At 37.6% G+C, this 18,037-nt stretch overlaps 1 protein-coding gene across 1 annotated transcript in view; it reads right to left on the bottom strand.

Moving 5' to 3' along the window:
• Nucleotides 1–17,064, bottom strand: part of samd10b (sterile alpha motif domain containing 10b) — a 53,821-nt gene extending 36,757 nt beyond the window's left edge. Inside the window, exon 1 of the mRNA XM_028022532.1 lies at nucleotides 16,705–17,064. Within this exon, the coding sequence (XP_027878333.1) occupies nucleotides 16,705–16,717 (13 nt within the window). The 5' untranslated portion in view covers nucleotides 16,718–17,064. The remainder of the gene's footprint in view (nucleotides 1–16,704) is intronic.
• Nucleotides 17,065–18,037: the final 973 nt, after the last annotated feature.

Here is an 18,037-nt window from a genome sequence, read left to right as displayed (position 1 = left end):
ATAATTTGGTTTCCTAAAGGTCTAAAGTAGTCCCTGTCCACCCTAACCCAGCACCAAGTCATCTTTTCATTTCAAGAGCAATTTAAGTCGACCACTCGGAACGACGAGCAAACACACCAGATGGTCTACTAATGAGCTTTATAGTGTTCCGCATCGTGAAACAGATTTTATCATTAGCTTCTTATAAAAAAGAAAAGGATTCAACAAGACTTCACACACGCAGCTGCAAGTTTTTGTTTTCCGGCTCATACATAAGTATTTAAGCCCTTTGAACTTGTCCACATTTTTTGCCACAATAAAACTAAAAATGTTAATATATTTTTGTTAGAATTCTTTATGATGAACACAGAGCTGTGAACAATTTTAAAGCATAGTGAAAAGGTTTTTACTATAAAAAATGCAACAATTTAGCAAAATTGCTCAAGCTTAGTCTATCTGACTAAGCTTGAGTTCAGGTCAATATTCAAGATCTGCATGGTTTGTACCAAAATGTATTTCCTCTTCCTACTTTTTTATTAAGTCGTTCAGGGATCTGCAACCACAGACCTCAGGGATCTGTGGTTGCAGATCAGAGATTTGCAACTTGTGGCTCTGGATCTGCGTAACTGGCTAAAATAAATAAAGAACCTATTAATGTTTCCAACGTAGATAAAATGAAAAATGCATTTTCGCTTTGCCTTTTTTCAGTATGTGAAACCTATGTGCTTTTTTAAACATGATTTTGAATTAATAACATAACTTAGTTATTGTGCTAATTTGGGCATATTTACAGTATAATAAATTGCAGTAATGTTGGTGCAATGTCCTAATCAAATAAAAGAACATCAAGAAAATGAATACCTCCTCTTTTTAGAAAATATTTATGTTTTTCTTTAGTCTACAACCTAAAAAATGAAATAAAATGTTGGTTCTTTAAAACTGACAATAACAGTGCCATCAAAATAACTTGTGGATTGTGTTTTATGATGTAGGCCAATGCAGATTTCTTTATGGAAAAACATTTGAAAACCATCAGTCCTTCACTCTTCACTTCACAACTATGCACTACTTTGTGATTTAATATGACAAAATGTAAAAAATTCAAGCATGAATAATTTCACAAGACACTGTGGATTGTTCTTTCAGTGATGCATTCAGAAAACTATTCAGGAGATATCCGCATCTTTTTTCCTGCTTTCCATAAGGAAATCCCTTCCACTGTCACTTGTAAATCCGTTTAGAGTTCCCAACTGATCCATAAAGATAACAGTTAACCACACTTGTATTTAAAAATTGCATCTAGTCTATAAATCAATGAAGCGCCCTCACCCCGTAGCCTGATGAGAGAAAATGAAGAGGAAGGGTTCAGCGGTCAATAAATTATTGAGTGTCCCTAAACCATGGGAGTCACGCGAGTAGTTCACTGTGTTAGCTAATGTATCTCTGCGCTCGTAGATCTTTGTAATAAATTAGAAAAGAAATGTCTAAGCAGTGAAGCGTTACTAAAGTAAGCAGTCAACATTCTGTGGCTCATTTATTAATATTACTACACACAGAGATATTTCCATAAACCGAATAACCATTGTGGGGCTTATCTGAAAAATTGTCCTATTCCTAAAATAAAATCAGGAAGACAAAAATAAAAATCTGGAAAAAAATGTGGAAATAGGCTTATGGCAGGAACACTAAACTAGAGGGAGAATAAGATAAAAGTTAATGCTCGACAGAAGCTGAGAAGTAAACAAAGAGAAAAAGCACATTGCAGAGAGAAGGTAAATGGGTCATCTGTGAGGGAGATACAAAGAAATACAAAGAAAACACACACACAAAAAACTGAAAGTAGTGAATTAATTTGGAAATTTATATGAATAACAGATTTGAAGGCTGCAGTAGTACGGTCTGAAGTGATCAAGACAGCCGTGTTTCTTTTTTTTCCTTTAAAGGAGGGTAAGGAAGAAAAAGAAAGAAACCAGAAATGAAGGGGGAAAAAATGCAAAAAAACGTGTGAAGGGAGGCCACACAGGCACGCTCAGGCAACGCTGCTGATACAGGTGAGAGGGAGAATATCAGCAGTGCCACTGGCATAAACAATCAATGTATGAAATTACTCTGCTCTATCTCCGCTCTGCATATAATTTTAGCAAGCGATGCAATTAAATCCAGGATTTCATAGCCTCAGCTCTTTTCTAAATGGAATCATTAGGCAAAATGAACTTTTACAATGTATTTAGCTATAAACCTTTTTTTTTTTAACTCACTAAAAGTAATATTAGGAAGGAAGGAAAACAGATATTTCTGTTCTTTATTTATATGTTTTTTATTTTGCATTTTTCCAGGGTTGTCTGGATGAACACTTCAGGTTTCAGACTTGTTGGTAAATAATTTCCTATAGCTCCCAAAGATCCATCACATTTTAAGACCTGCTTCTGATGCCCATCAAAATACCTGGCACATGTTTTTTTTTCTTTTCCCGATGCTACAAATCCATCTGAATGTGATTTAATGTTCCACTTTTTATTTATTTCCTGGGTTTCTCCCAGCAACTCCCTCTAATTTCCATGGTCATTAATCTTTATTATATTGTTTACAAAGAATAAACTTCAGTTATTGAATCATAAATTTCATTTGCTGCCTGACATTACTCAGGTTTCCAAAACTGTTTTAAGCAAATCAGCATAAATCACAACATAAATCTTTATATTTTTCACTCAATTAAACGTGTGAAATGTTTAGGTTAGTCTCAAAAACAGAGCAAAGGATGACAGAGGCTGGCAAATTGTCTGTCCACACAAGGCAAAATCTGCTGCACATGACGTAGTGTCTCATGGAAATTACGGACATGTAGGTGCTGAAACAGTACAGGATTGTGCAAAATAAGGTGTTTGGCATAGTACGTCAGCTAACTTCATATTCCCCATTCTGGAGTCAACAACAAAGGGATTTTTTCATGGAAGATTAAGTTAATCAGAGAAAGAGAGATGAGGTAAAACATTGTGGCATCCTCAGTCACAAACTGGGATGATTAAATGGAAGAATTAAGAAGACAAAACCAATCTGGTAATGTTATCGCTGTTACTCTTACTGTCAAATTTGTTGAAGGTTTACTGTTGCATCTGCTTCATCAAAGAACACCCATAGAGCATTTAATAGAAACAAACGGGATGTTTGTTTTAGAAAGGTAAATTGCTTATTATTATCTAAGTCCATGCATAGGTAATAATAAGCACAATCCAAAGTGCTTAGATAATAATAAGCACAGGCTTATTATTATTTTTGAAGATTATCATCTTCAAAGATTTCTACAGTAACAGCTGTATTTTCCTATGCGTAGGTTACTAACACATTTACTTTCCAATTAGATGTAATCTAGATTTGTGGTTTTCTGACATTAGGAAGTAGTTCTCTATATCCATGTATGAAATGTTAGGCAGCCAAGGCACTTATAACACTTTCATGAGGTATACTTAAAGTCTACCGATTAAATGTATTTCTAAACTCTTTGATCTTCCTTTAATTGCAGTTTTTAATACTAGTTTTCACCAACATTCCTGCATGAGTCGCCATGAAAGCTCTTATTTTGACGTCATTGCAAACACCCTACAGGCAATGCAATATGAATCCTAAGTGTTGTAAAAACTTCAGTACATTTACTCGCTGTCTGTGATTCTCATAAAAATCAAGGGCATGTGATATACACCGTTTAAGATATTTTTAGTTGTAGAGTCACCCATAAAAGCCAGAATCCAGTCTGCACCAGGTGTCTTCTGTGTGCAATTCGTCCAGTACAATCCGTTCTGGACTTCTCCTCTGTATTCACTCCCAACAGTCCAACCTATCGCTGTGAGTCTCCAAGCACCCAACTGTAGTGATTTGGGGTCTGTCTCTCTGAGCTTAATTGCCGTGTTATCACCGCCACTCCTGCACCGCCACCAAGTCCCGTCCTTTCAGTCAGACGGACATGCCAATTACAGCTTCTCCACACAAACAAACACACCCACACACACCCCCACACTCACACACTAGATGTTGATCCCTCACAGGGTTCCCTGAGGCTGCACCATCAGGTAACAAAGTAGACAGCAGCTGGAACAAAGTGGGCAGTTACGGATGAAACGGGGAAAAGAATCAAAGCTTTTTGTTGCCATTATTCACACATTTAGACAAGTACAGGCACGGGCACAAAGAAAGTCCCAGCTGGAGTTTCTTGTCCAGGCCAAGTGATCCGAGGGGAACTTTCTATTTCCTTACCTCTTAATCCTGTAAACACTTACAAACATTCCCACACATTCACACATCTCCGTGATTTTCTATTGATTTTTTTTAGCTTATCTTTAGCTAGCAGACACAATCCAACAGTTTTGAAATATCCATATTTCCATTTACACTTTCTTTCACTTCCAGGAGGAAAGTGATACGACTGTCATGGGTTGGTAGTAAATACCAGTTTGGATTAAACATGGAATTAACAAAACTCAGCCAGCCATCAAAAAACTCTATTATTTCCTAAATGATGAGATGCTGTGTAAAATCCAAATAAGCACAGAATGAAAGGGTTTGTAAATTGGTCAACTAAAATATGTTGGCAACTGTGATTTCCAATGTACATTTTAATAGATATTCATTAATTAAACAATTTTGGTCTAATGTACTGTCAAAATTTAATCTTAAAGGAGAGGTATTATGTATTTTCCAGGCACATTGTGCCATTTCATAGCACAATCAGGTAACCATGTTGTTACCGTCAGTTGTTATAAAAATGCTGTATATATCAATTATAACTTAAAAGAAATTTGACTTCACAACATGACACCTTGAAACTGGCCTCTGTCTCTTTAAGAAGTTCCTGCTCTTTCTGACACGCCGCCTTCAGAACATCATCAAAACGAAGCTCCTCCATTATGCTCTCTATAACAGTTCATAAGAGCGTTCGACTGTGAAGTAGTTTGTAAGGTAAACTCAGCAAACTTGCAGTTCCACCAGCATTTTTCTAATTGCTGCTGCTAGTCTGGAGAAACTGGGTGGGAGAGGTACGGGGGAGGGCTGCTCTGTGAGGCGGGAGCTCGGCTGGAGACTGCAGCTCCAAGGAGGAGCTAACTTTGTGAGTTAGTCCTCTGAACAACATCATGAACTTTCGATCACATTTAAGTTTTTAATGACATCCCTGTTTGGGCTCTTTCCACCTTCTCAGCCATTTTTACACAAGGATTAGACAGAGGACAAAGTTGTCTTGTTATTTTGTTCAGCAAAATTTTGTTTGCAGGAAGATAAGCAAGGGTTGAAGATGGTGCTAAAATGTTGTTTCCATACATAGAAAAAAAACAAAAACAGCCAGAATGGAGATGGTCTCTGCAGAGTCTTGAAGAGGTTTTCTGTGGCACATCAGAAATGCAGTCAGCTCTCCCATATGCATGATCAAGCTTAAGAGCACTCCCAGTCTCACACAGTGAGATTGTGGTGGTTCATTATCACAGTGACAGCATAATGCACTGTTTCCCAACCCTGGTCCTCAAGGCACACTGCCCTGCATGTTTTAGGTATTTCCTTGCTTCAGTCTAGCTGATTTCAATTGATGACTGATTAACAGGCGTTTGTTGAACTGCAGTCAGTTGAATCAGGCACATTAAAGCAGGGAAACCTCTAAAACATGTAGGACAGTGTGCCTACACTGGCATAATGTATCCTGGGTGCATCATGGAGGAGCTTGGCAGCAGCAGTTGTCAGTCGCTGTGTAGTGTGGCTTGCTCACCTGTGTACACTGATCTTGAGAGAATTTGAAGCAGGACTGCTCATAACAGCCAGAGGCTACAAACTTATTACTCCACCAAGAGCTTAAATCATTTTAGCTCTTTGTGCTTAAATGGACTGGGATTCTCTTTCTATGCTAAATTTTCAAATGCCGAACATCCAGATAATATTTAGGGTTAAGCATCACATGTCTCTGGCCAATACTGTCTGCAAACAGATACAAAATATTCATGCAGCAAAAATGTACGCAATCCAGTTCAATAACCCCCTTAATCACAATGCAACATGATTGACAGATCAAATAAATGAGAACTCATACCAAGCAGCAGATATGCCTCACATCCTTTTAGTAATGCAGTAAGCACAAAATGTGATTAATTTCACCTTTCATAACACAGCAGTCCACACAGTATTGAACCCACATCTCCATGTACTAAATACTATTTCGGAGTGGCACCTTACATCGGCTCAGGGTCAAATCCCCATATCGCAAATTTGCTCCCCTCGTCTTTACCCATGCACTACCTTTTTGTACCTATAACAAACCATTTCATTCAGGAACTTAACCTGTGTTTCTAAGTTTATTTCTCTTTGTTTTCAATCCCTTTGATGAATTATCAAGCAAAGTATTCATAACAATATTCGGGCATCATTCATTTAATTTATTCATTACTTTTTGAAGACAAACATGTTTCTATTCACTGTGGTTTTTATCCCTGTCTGGCTCAGTGTAATCTTATGAAATGTAACAGACCGTCTCTTAATCAAACAAAAATAACTTATCAGAATTACATAAGTACATTTCTTTAAAGCAGGCGATGAGAATATTGAAGAAACCTACTTTAAATCATGGATTATGAAAGTAAGGGTGTGAAATAATGCATGGTCTGTTTGAAATGTTCTGTAGAAAGCAAATCCTTTTTGCACCTGATAGGTTCAGCTATGTAGATAGAAAGCAAGAACAATAGGAGACTACTTTTTTTTTTATCCATCTGCAAACATGACTGGACAGTCAAGTCGTCTGCTTTCTCTATTCATGACTGTCATGCTTCTGCATTCTGCAAACATTTGCATATCATTTTAAATTAGGTGAATTTCAAATAATGCAATGTAACGCCTACAGCCAGGTTCACACAATAGATCTCTGTCAATATGAATTTTTCCAATCCCAATCTCCACCAGTCCTCCAACTACCCCTCTGTTGACATGAAAACAATCCATGATATATTCCTTACAGCTGGGTGATTTGGACACTGCTGCTGTGGGCTTCTCTCATGTAGCCACCAGTTAATCAGCCTATTTGTAGGATGATGTGAGTGTATGTATACTTGTACTTTAATGACACTGCTGGCTCTAATAAGTGTGTGTGTGTGTGTGTGTGTGTGTGTGTCACAGCGGTTTCATTTATTCTGTCCCAATGTTCCGGTGTCAAACCAGTTCTAGTTCCCATTATCTTCCACTCCACTGAATCATCCCCTTATTATCACCATGCGTCACACACAATCAAACACACTCTGAAGCACACAAAAACATACCCTAATTATCCCACAAATACGTCATTTTAACAAATGGGCTATTAATAGCACATGGGTGAACAAGCCTTTTTAACACATTTTTTTTATTTCTGTTTGACATATACATAATTCCACGAGTATGCTATTATAACCTTACATGTTAATATGCTGGATGATTATGGACGATCTAGGAAAGAGTTTCACTATCTACCCCTTAATTATTTCACTTTCTGCCGAGTTCATCACAGGGTCATCAAAGTGTGTCTAAGCTAAATCCACACAGGCTTGAAAGGTTCAAGAAGAGCAGCTTTATTTGTACTTGTACATTTTAAAAATCCTTTCTGTTTTACAGAAACCACAAAACATTTCACAAACTTAAGATTGGTCCCATCCCGAAAATGCTTCTTTCCAAAAGCTGGTGACTCATCCCATCAAAAGCAAAATGTAAATGTGAGGAAGCACAAATGCAAAAAGCACATACAGTTTAACTGTGTCTGTAAAAGTATGTGTGATTGCTCCTGCCAAGACCCAAAGCCTGCAGTGCTCCAGTGACCTGTTATGTAGGGCGAGACCGAAATGCTGGGATGACAGCTTAGAGCCCGCCCCCACTAACACTGACTGGCAGTCCGGTAACCTCGGCTGCCTCTCGAGACAATAGCTCAGTCTCGGTTTCACTTTAGCATCTGTCATTTCAGCTTTCACAAAAGCAAACTTTTCATATTTAATATCATGACTTGAGGAAACAACAATGTCAGGTTGAAGGAAAATATTGTTTCTCAAAGTATTCTAGCAATCTGATGTTTAAGGACAGGAGTCACACTGTGTAAAACCCTCTTAATTCTGTCAGTGTATTCACAAAGCAAACACATTAGTGTCTTTCAGTCCTACAGTCTATAGTGGTGGTTCCAAAATCTGCAGTCGAAAATCAACAAGTGTGAATTTTTGAGGTGCTCTTTGAAAATCAAAAACAAGAGATCAAGTATATTTATGCTAGATACTGGCTGTTAATACAATTTGCACTGTCATTGTGTAACTTTTATTAAAAAAAAAAAAACATATATTTTTTTACATATTAAAACTTAAAACTGTCACCATGTCTTGACAGATAATCTGTAAAAAAAAAAAAATGGACCCCATAGTCCTATCATCTGCAGAAATAAACACACCACTCAGCCAGAAACAACCAGAGCCAATAGAAAGAAAGGAGATAGATTATATATATGTCTCATGTTAGTGGCACATGAATCTTGCAAAATTCATACATAGAAAAGTTTGGGTTAGGGTGTAAGGGCATATCGAAAGAGCAAGTTGAGCAAAGTCTAGATCCAAATTGAGTTAGACGTAAATACAACTCCACCTAAAAGATGAAAACTTTCTGTAGTGAGGCTTCAACTACAGCACATAAACTTCAGTTTATGAATTTTAAATGTTAAAAAGAACCTTTTCTGAAATGAACAAGCTTGGCAATAATGTGTAATTACAAGTGATGTGTACTTACTGAGCAGGAGCTCGTGTAAAAAGTCATTTACAGAAATGTGTTTACTGGCTTGTTTTCTTACACCTGAATTAAAGTAGTGACTCAAGTTGGCTGAGAACAAATGCAAACCATATATTTTCAACTTTTATGTATAAACTAATTTAAAAAGCATTTATCTCTTTCCTTTAAAGCCATAAATAGGCACAACTCCTTGTATGCATATCTCAAAAATCCCAGAAAAATATCTTTTAGTTGCATCCTCTATAACTAGATGTGAAGATCTATTTGGTACCAGATTGGTAACAGGATGTTACACTCTAAATTACTTTTTGAATTAATTTAAAAAAGAAATTAATAAGAGCTGCATGAAGACATGTGTACATCTTGGCTAAAAACAGCATGTCTTCTTTACAGCCTTCAGGACATCTTCTGGACTGTGGCATTAATGTCAGTTTATATCTGTGGAAAATCAGATTACATTGTGTGCTGAAACTTGCTTGTTATATTTAGCTACTACAAAATACCACTATACTCTGACGGACGCGTTTTTGTAACATGTATTTCCCATTGTGACTTTTCATGCCACCATATGATTCTTTTAAAAAGACATTAGTTCCCTTGAGATGAGTTAGCATGTGAGGGAAAAAATAAGTTTTTGAAAATGTCACATGTTCAGTAAGCATGGAACAAATTGAAAGCTGAAGCATATATCTATTTTAAGAATCTCCAGTGATATTTAAAGGACAGCATCAGGCAGGCAGAATGAAATGTTGTAGAACAACAATACAATAGGTTGTAGGTCGAATGGTGCATTTTACATTTAATGTGACAAGGAATCTCCTCATCCTGTATAATTAATGTGTTTTTCCACAATGTAGTAGTTTTGAAGCTATTTAACTTAGAAGCAAAAGTTCAAAAATTGTCTTAAACCATGAGTATGAGAATGGGGGCTCAACACAACCTTTAAGCTTCCTAGCAGCCAAGCGACTGTAACAGCCGACCCCTAAGTGTGATGTACTGATGAAGATCTGTTGGATGCAAGGCAAAAACACAACAGGACATAATCTCTTATCAGTATCACACATTGCACAAATCGTAGTGAAGTGCGCTATGACAGAATAGATAACTGGACCACAGCTAAGTTCAGTTTCATCAGAAGTGGTGAGTTTCTTTCCATGCATGTTTTTTGTTATACAATGCTGGATTTACCTTATTAGCTTACATGAGTGAGAGACATGAGTGTCATTATTGGTGATCTATGAATGTCAAAGGGCTGCTTAAAGAGCTGCTTGTCTTTGTTGGTTTATGCTAGACCTGTTTTTCAAAATGGACAATTGAAGCTCGAGGTAATAGTACTTGACAGAAGACCAAAGATCTAATATCCAAGTACACAAACCATGAGTCAGAGATTGGTTTTTTGTTTGACCAGTGCAAGACAGTCTATTTTTTACCGTTACATATGTTTAATTTAATTACACATTGTTTTACTTCACCAAAATATACATACCTAAAAAGAAAAAAAAAAACATATTTGAGACATTCATGACCTCCAGATTATGCACTCCTACATTAAATCCAGTAAACATGAGCAAACATACAAGAGCATTGAGCTACATTTGAGCAACTCTTGCTCAACACCCCAGCTGTCGAGGTGACACGCTGACTCTTGGCTGCCCATTGACATGGTAAATCGAGGGCTCATTCTAGCATAAATGTGAAAGCCAAGGGAGGACTTGGACTTTGCCAGAGCTTTATATGGAAACTTTGCATGAATACATACACAGAAGGAGCAGGAGAGAGAGCAATGCAGCAAAACATGAACAAGGGATATAAGATAGATGAATGCAACAGAAGGTGAGCCATGCAGAGGTAAAAATGATTAAAAAGTACGAAAATATAGGCAGGAAGAGCGAGAGCAGCGAAGGGAAGGAAGCACTAAATGTGTGATAAGAGGGGAAGACAGAAAATTGATTTCTATTTTTGGAGGAGGTAAGACCATCCTCTGGAATAAGTCTAAAACATATTTGAACTAACATCGAAGAAACACACACACTTGGTTTCTTCCATATAAACTCACATAATCTTACATGCCGATGAGACCTGCAAGAGATCATGCAACGAGATTGCTTTCAGGAACTTAATTGCTTTTCGAGTGGATGAGCATGACTTCTGCTCCTAAATGCGAGAGGATGTATGGCTTGTTAGGGTGTAACTGGAGCCATCAGCAATTTGGTTAGATGGACAATCTCCACAGAACGGTTTACTGACCCCCAGCAACTCAGTAGGAGGAGATGCCTAACCTATTAACAAAGACTGAAAAGCTCCACGCTTGCGCTCTCACACAAGGCCACACTTAATTAGGCCGTTTGTTTAGCACACTCTAATGGAGAGGACAGCAAACCGTATGAGAAGGTTGTTTTTCTCCTTGAAACTGTGAGCTGAAAGACATCTGGCCAAGGATAACACAAAGAACAAAAACGTGTTTATAGCCCAACAAGCCCTCGTCTCATTTAGTGTGTCTCATTTTGTCTGGACAGATGGTGATGATAGAAAGCAACAGCAGATAAAATGTGAAAACTTTAAATTCAGTAAGTTCTCCTTTCATTTAATAGGACATGTGTCACTTTACTTGAACAGTAAAATAATATGAATAATCGAGTTGACATGTTTCAAATCAACAAATGATTGAAATTGTCTCTAAATCGGTGCAATCCTTCAGCAAAATTATATCTTTCTTTTTCCCCTCAATCCACCCCTTCCAGTTCCCTCCTCAATCGCTCCATTGCTGAGTAGATGGCTAATTAAAGGAAAGAAATTGGATATGGGCCTTTGCGCACTCCAATTCAGAAAAAAAAGAAGTGACGAGAGGGAGGTAGAAATGTCAGACCCAAGACGAGGACACAGGATCAGACAGGTAACGCCTTGTCCTCTGGGTAAGCATTTAAGTGATGGCAAAATGTAGCAACTGTGAGGGCAGAAGACTAACCAAAAGAGACATCTGAGGTGGGACGCTTTAGGGCATAATCCAAAACGCACCTCGACCTGCTTATGCTAATCCACTCTTGATTTATCCTGCAGTGATCTTGTCCTTTTTGACCACTATTTCTCTCTTTTGAACAGAGACTTCTATATCCATTAAAGTCTTAAATGCTCAATCAGGGTTTAAACCGTGTTGGATCTCCATCTACAGCAAGTTATCACTGAGGCTGAACATTTGGATTACATTACCAAGTAAAAGGCATTTTCTCAGGCTTACTTAACAAGTTCAGGGTATTTGTAAGTCTTTCCAGTATGACTTTCAAGTACATGCAGGTAAATTTATTTGCTGGTGCTAATTAACATGAGCAAAAATGAATTTGCACATGCTGTAAATTCTGAACTAGACATAAAAATAAATCTGATTCTAAAAGTATGTCATTAGGCAAAGAGCACATGAGACATTATAGATGCAATTGACAGAAAAACTTTGTATTTATTTTTATTTATGTAAATTACTGGTGGAGCAGATGGGATCGTCAAAGACCAAAGCATTTTGTGTTATGCAGATTGCAGAGTATAAATCTTGTATGCTGAAAGCTGATAGCTATTTTGGAAAATATATTTTTTTTAAATTCAATACTCACTGCATACAAGGCAGAATAAAAACTTGATTTTTCTTTTTCTTTCTTTTTAATTTAACCAGGTAAAATCCAATGAAGATCCGGATCTCATTTGCAAGAGAGCATAGACAGAAATCTGCAACACACGGCAACCTTGTTACGCAAAAGCAAAACAAATTTAACCATATACACAAGTTTAAAACAAATTTTTAAAAGCAAGAAAAGGAAATACAAAGGACATTTTAGTGCAAACAATAGTCACAGTCTAGAAAACCTACTCTGAAGTGTTTGTGGTTCTTCTTCTGCATTTAAGATGCCCTTTCATTAAATGCATATCTAAACATACCTGCAAGAAATAATAGCAAAAGCCAATGACTGGGCCCTCAAGCTGAATGACAAGTTTATACACACTTAAGGTCCAGGTTTGTGAGCGCATTTTGAAATGTGCTATTCCTGGTTCAGTTTATGCAAACACATCCATCTCTGTCTGCTCTCTCTCTTTCTCTGTCCACATCATGTTTATTCTGCTCTCTGTGGGTCTAAAATCCACAGGATCAGGTCAGGAGCAACTACAGGCCAGTAGAGGATCAGGGTGTTGATGATGGATGATAGGAGTGCTTGTGAGTGGGTGTGTTTCTGTGTGGGTGCGAACACATTTAGTAGGACTCTCTATGCATTAAAATGACAACCCCCCTGCTGTGAGGGATGATAATGGATGGTGGGGAATGAGGTTAGGCTCTTACAAGCCTTACATGCATGTCCACATAGAAAATCCCTGTATAACCTCACAGCAGATCTGGAACAGAGGAGGTTAAGACTCTATTACCAAATCAGTTAACTCCAAACACCTAAAAACCATTTGGCTCCACCACCAAATGCATCACATGGACCGTCATTAGCAGGCGATGCAATACACACCAGGGAAAAGACAACAAGGGTGTGTTCATGTGCTTACTGCTCCTCCCCCATGCTTTTCCTTGACTGTGACACAAAAAACCTCCTTTGCTTCATCTAACATAAACATATCCACAGAATAGAAATGCACATGGTCAGACGCACACTGAGTCTGAATTACTTTGCTAGGAGGCTTCTCCTGCATGTGGGGAATTGTTTCACAGCTGAACAATGGTGTCACCTGATCATAGGAGTGACGGTTTATGTGACACTCCTGATGATCCTTCATCAAGACATACCCACTATTTGAAGATACAAATCAGTGTTTCAGCGAAAGAATGCCTCGTGCATTTCAATTATACAGTTCTCAATGAAATGTCCATTGAATGTTGCCATGCCCAGTGAGGTCGAAATAAACAAATAGCTTGGGTTTTGATTGAGTTCCAACTGTGTAGTCGCCTCCCCGAAGGCTGTCTGGTTGCTGATGAGCACGGCTGTGTGTGTGTCTATGTGTATGTACATTTTTCTGGCAGCACGAGGATGGATGATAGCCATTCTGACATTCTCTGCATCGCCACAAATCTTTAGATATCTAGCTGAGCCTGGTCAGCCTTGTCTTTTTGAGCATAAAAACAATAGGCTTTTGGTTATTTTCTCTCTAAAAATAAAGTTCTTCTGCTAGACAATGTGCTTTTGGTCTGTGCAGTGGTGAAGTGTGTATAGGAGAGGCAGGAGACAAAGATTGATGTGTTTGCATTGGCTGCTTATCTCTGATTTGACTATACTTCCAGAGTTTCAGAGATAAGTAAGGCAACACTCTAGAAAAAATTTACCTGCTCAGATTTTTTAACATGAAGGAACGTATAGCAATGTAGAGTACATTGATGACCAGCAGCCAATATTTTTTTTACTGTAAATGACATAAGATCCAATTAAGATTTAAAGGCAGCTTTCAATTCAACATTTTCTACCCTTCCTTTTGTCTGCCGTCTTTTATTAGAAATGCAGCATCACACGTGTGAAGGAGCTGTCACTGTTAAACACAGTTTCATAAATGTCTTTAAAAAGAACAGTTCAAAATCAGTTCAAAATTTAAGCTGTCTTTAACTTATGTTAGAAATGAGCAGAGCTTTAATCACTACATCAGTATCTGTATATATGTGCTGGAGAGTATAAATCCTTACCTTAGCTCTGACATCTTGTAATGATAGAACATTGTGGATTTCCAAATCCCCAATATTCTATGACATAGAGAGCTTGAAAATTATAAAATAAAGCAGCCCTCCGATCATCTACTAAGAGTCTTGCCTTTTCCCTGCCTGAAAAATTGATAAGTGTAAGTCCTATTAAATCTCATTCCATCAATCACAGTGTTCACACTGAAGAATGTTGTTGTAAGTACAATTTAGTAGTGCTTACATATGATGCGATCATGGATCACAAAAAGATCCAACTTTTTCTAAATCCTGAGCAGAGTAGGATCAGTCAAGCTGATTATAGACAAAGCCAATTTCAGTCACAAGTCGATTTTTCTGCACATTACTGTTAAGGATAATTACTTTTACTCTCATTTCAGATGTTGCAATACTTCCAGACCTACTGGTAAATTTAGGCAAATATCTGAAAAACTGCATCTGCTTCAAATTCCCAAACATGGATGAGAGCATAATTATGCAGCATGTATCAATGGCAGCGAGAAAGAAAAATCATTCTGTCAGTAAAATACATTTACACAACATTTGAGATGTCTATGTAATTTAAGTAGCCATTTAAGCATTTGTGTAAATGTAAAAAAAGGCTTTGTAATTTGTAGTACCTACTGGTCAGCAGGTTACAGTCTGCCAAACAATGACACTGCAAACTAAAAGTAAATTGAAAACAATCTGAACTTAAATGTTTTACTGAACAAGCCTGACCTATATAAACTCATACACCATATGTTAGCATCCAGTGTCTCACAGGGTGTCCTTCTCTACTTTCAACAGTAAAAGAAATATGGTTTCCACTCTCTTTTATTCTTTTCACCAACATGCATTAAAGTTTAAGTGGAACAGTGGCACTTTGTGACATCAGTGCCCAGGGCACTGCATAAATCAATGCTGCTTAAGCAAACTTCAGTTCAATTATAGATAGTTCAATGTATAACTTCAGGCAAAGACACCATGCGGCCATGACATTACAACCACTGACAGATAAAGAGAGCAACACTGATCTTCTTATTGTAGAGCAATGTACTCCATATGGAAGATGTCCCGATATTTGACACTTTTCAAAACATTTTTAAATGGGGTAATGGGTCAGAACGGTTTTGATATGAAAAGGAGAAGCTGAAAATCATGAAGGTATACCAACTTGTGCATTGCATTAGTGTATATTTGACCAATTTGCCTAAATAGACACAGATAGAAAACATACGCGGCACAACAGAGATGTTCCAACACACATTATTGTCCTGGAGGAGGAAAAAAATAAGCTTTGATTAGACTTCACTTAAGTTTTCTAGCCTGCAATAAAAACCAACCAGCCATGCAAAGGACAGACGGAAGAGTGTGGAAAACAAACAGAACAAACAGCGCATAGGTGTTAAAGTGAATTTAAAACACAAAAAAGAAAAATTGTGTGTTTTTGCTCCTTTAAGCTAAAAGGAGGTGGGAGAAGACAACCTCTGGACTTACAGAGAAGCATAAATTTCAAGCTGAGACAGCAAAATATATAACCTCATCACTTATTCATCGAAGTTGCAAGGATTCTGTGTTTGATATGCAAGATTTAGTAACTATAGTGAGTATGATTACATGGTCTCTTTTCTTGCTTTTTAAGAAATAGAAATGAACATATTCTTTATTTAAGATGAAACTATTGTAGAACAGTACAAGACAATTCTATTTCTATTTAGGGCTAATAAAGAAAAACTAGAACAACATTGTTGTTTAATTAATTTGTTAAATGTAATAATTATAGAACCAAACACATGAAAAAGCATTGTCATAAAGTGGCAAATATAATTTAATCATTTTTGAAACGGTGGAAAAAGAAACAAAAAAAACAAAAGATGAGGGATGAAGATGATTCTAGTTAAATTGAATATTAGTCCCAAAATGCATTATTCCTGGATCCAGAACCCAACTACATAAATATACAATGGAGGAAAACTATTTTGCCAGCTAAATGCTGTCTTTTAATTACAACTCCTAAGTAAATATCACAAAATCCTTTCTATGCTCCACTTTTTACAGTTTAGAAAGGCATAACATAGCAAAGATAGAAGAAATTGCGTCAAGTCTTCTTTTTATTTTAATTGAAAAAAATCCCTAGCAAGAACCATGTCAACAACTTTAATTATCGGCATGCTGTGAATGATTGAATAAATAGGCATCTCTATTTGTGCGGATCTTCTGATGTGAGGCTTTTACGGTCTCAACTCACAAGTCAGATCCGAACAAAGTCTGTCAGAAAACTGTCCGGCTGAGATGCTCCGCAAACTGAGCGCTCTTACCGTCCACAGCCATAGTCGGTCTCAGCGTGTATCTCTCCGTGGTGTCAACAGGACTCCCTCATCCTCCCAGAGAGATAAAAAATGTAGGTTACTGACAGAGAGGATGAAGCGCGCCTCTTGGCCCCCTTTTAACCCGCTATGTGAGCATGGAGGAAGCTCTTGGTGCAGCCGTGCTGAGAATAAAGGAAACTCGCCTCACACCGCCGCTCTCTGTCGGCTCTCGGCCATTTATTGTCCGGGACGTCGGGACCAGTCCGACACGAGGCTGCTCCTCCTGTGTCTCCGCCCCCTCTCCATACCTGACCGCCGGGAGACAAAAAGGTCATCACGCCCCGACGGCAGCTGTTCGTGGGTACACAAGAGACACAGCAACCCGTCTGTCCCTGGCGCTGAAGACAAACACACATTTGAATAAAACCACTAATTGCTTTAAAGTGGCACCTGTCGGTTTGTTTCACTGGATCAGTTGTTTACTGAAAATCTACCCCCCAAAAAAGGAGAAAGAACATGTCAATTATTGTTGTAACTATAATACAATTACTCTGTAAAAAGAAGTTTATTAAAAAAACTAGCAATTAATGTAAACTACAGATTAATTAAACATATTTGTTTGCAGATGTACTTCTTAGTTTTAATAAAATCAAATGTTTTATTTTAGTAAGAGATCCTGCCTGAATCATGTCTATATTCATTTATTCAATTACAAAGTTCCATTGAGATCAGAAAGGCATAAGGATGATCTAACCAAGGTTTCCCTTTTAATCTAACTGGAGTCATTGCCAGTCTGGAGGATGATTATACAAAAGTTGCAGCCACAATTTAGGTGTGACTGACAATAGCAAAGTCCCCATAAGTCAAACTGGGTTCTTGTCAAATAATAGAAAAAGAATGACAATTGCAATAATAATGAATAGTTGAGAATGCCCAAGAGAAATGGCTGGATAAATCTCATTATGTAAAAGCTTATGATGTAATTCTTATGATGTAATTATGATGTAATTGCTATCATTTTTATAGCAAAGATGATTGCTATAAATCATAGCAACCATTTTTGCTATGACTTATGCTGCTCCTCTGCTTACAGCCTCTCCTTAACCTGCTGATTAACTTATTGCTTTTGCCTTGGCCTTTGTTCCTCCTCCTGCTGTTGAGTGCTGGCTCTCACCTGTCCTGCTGGCTATGAAAACTCCTGCTCTGCTCTCCTGATTTTGTACCTGACCTGTTTTCCGCCTCCTGACCACTGCCTCTGTTTCACTGAGTTACTCTGATTTTGGCTCGGAGCCTCGATTTATGTACCTAGACCTTGATTACTGATTCTGGATCTGTTTTGCTT

Source organism: Xiphophorus couchianus, chromosome 1, assembly GCF_001444195.1.
Source record: "Xiphophorus couchianus chromosome 1, X_couchianus-1.0, whole genome shotgun sequence".
NCBI classification, from domain to species: Eukaryota; Metazoa; Chordata; class Actinopteri; order Cyprinodontiformes; family Poeciliidae; genus Xiphophorus; species Xiphophorus couchianus.
Note: the sequence above shows the minus strand (reverse complement) of the source record. Positions and strands in the feature narration are given on the sequence as shown.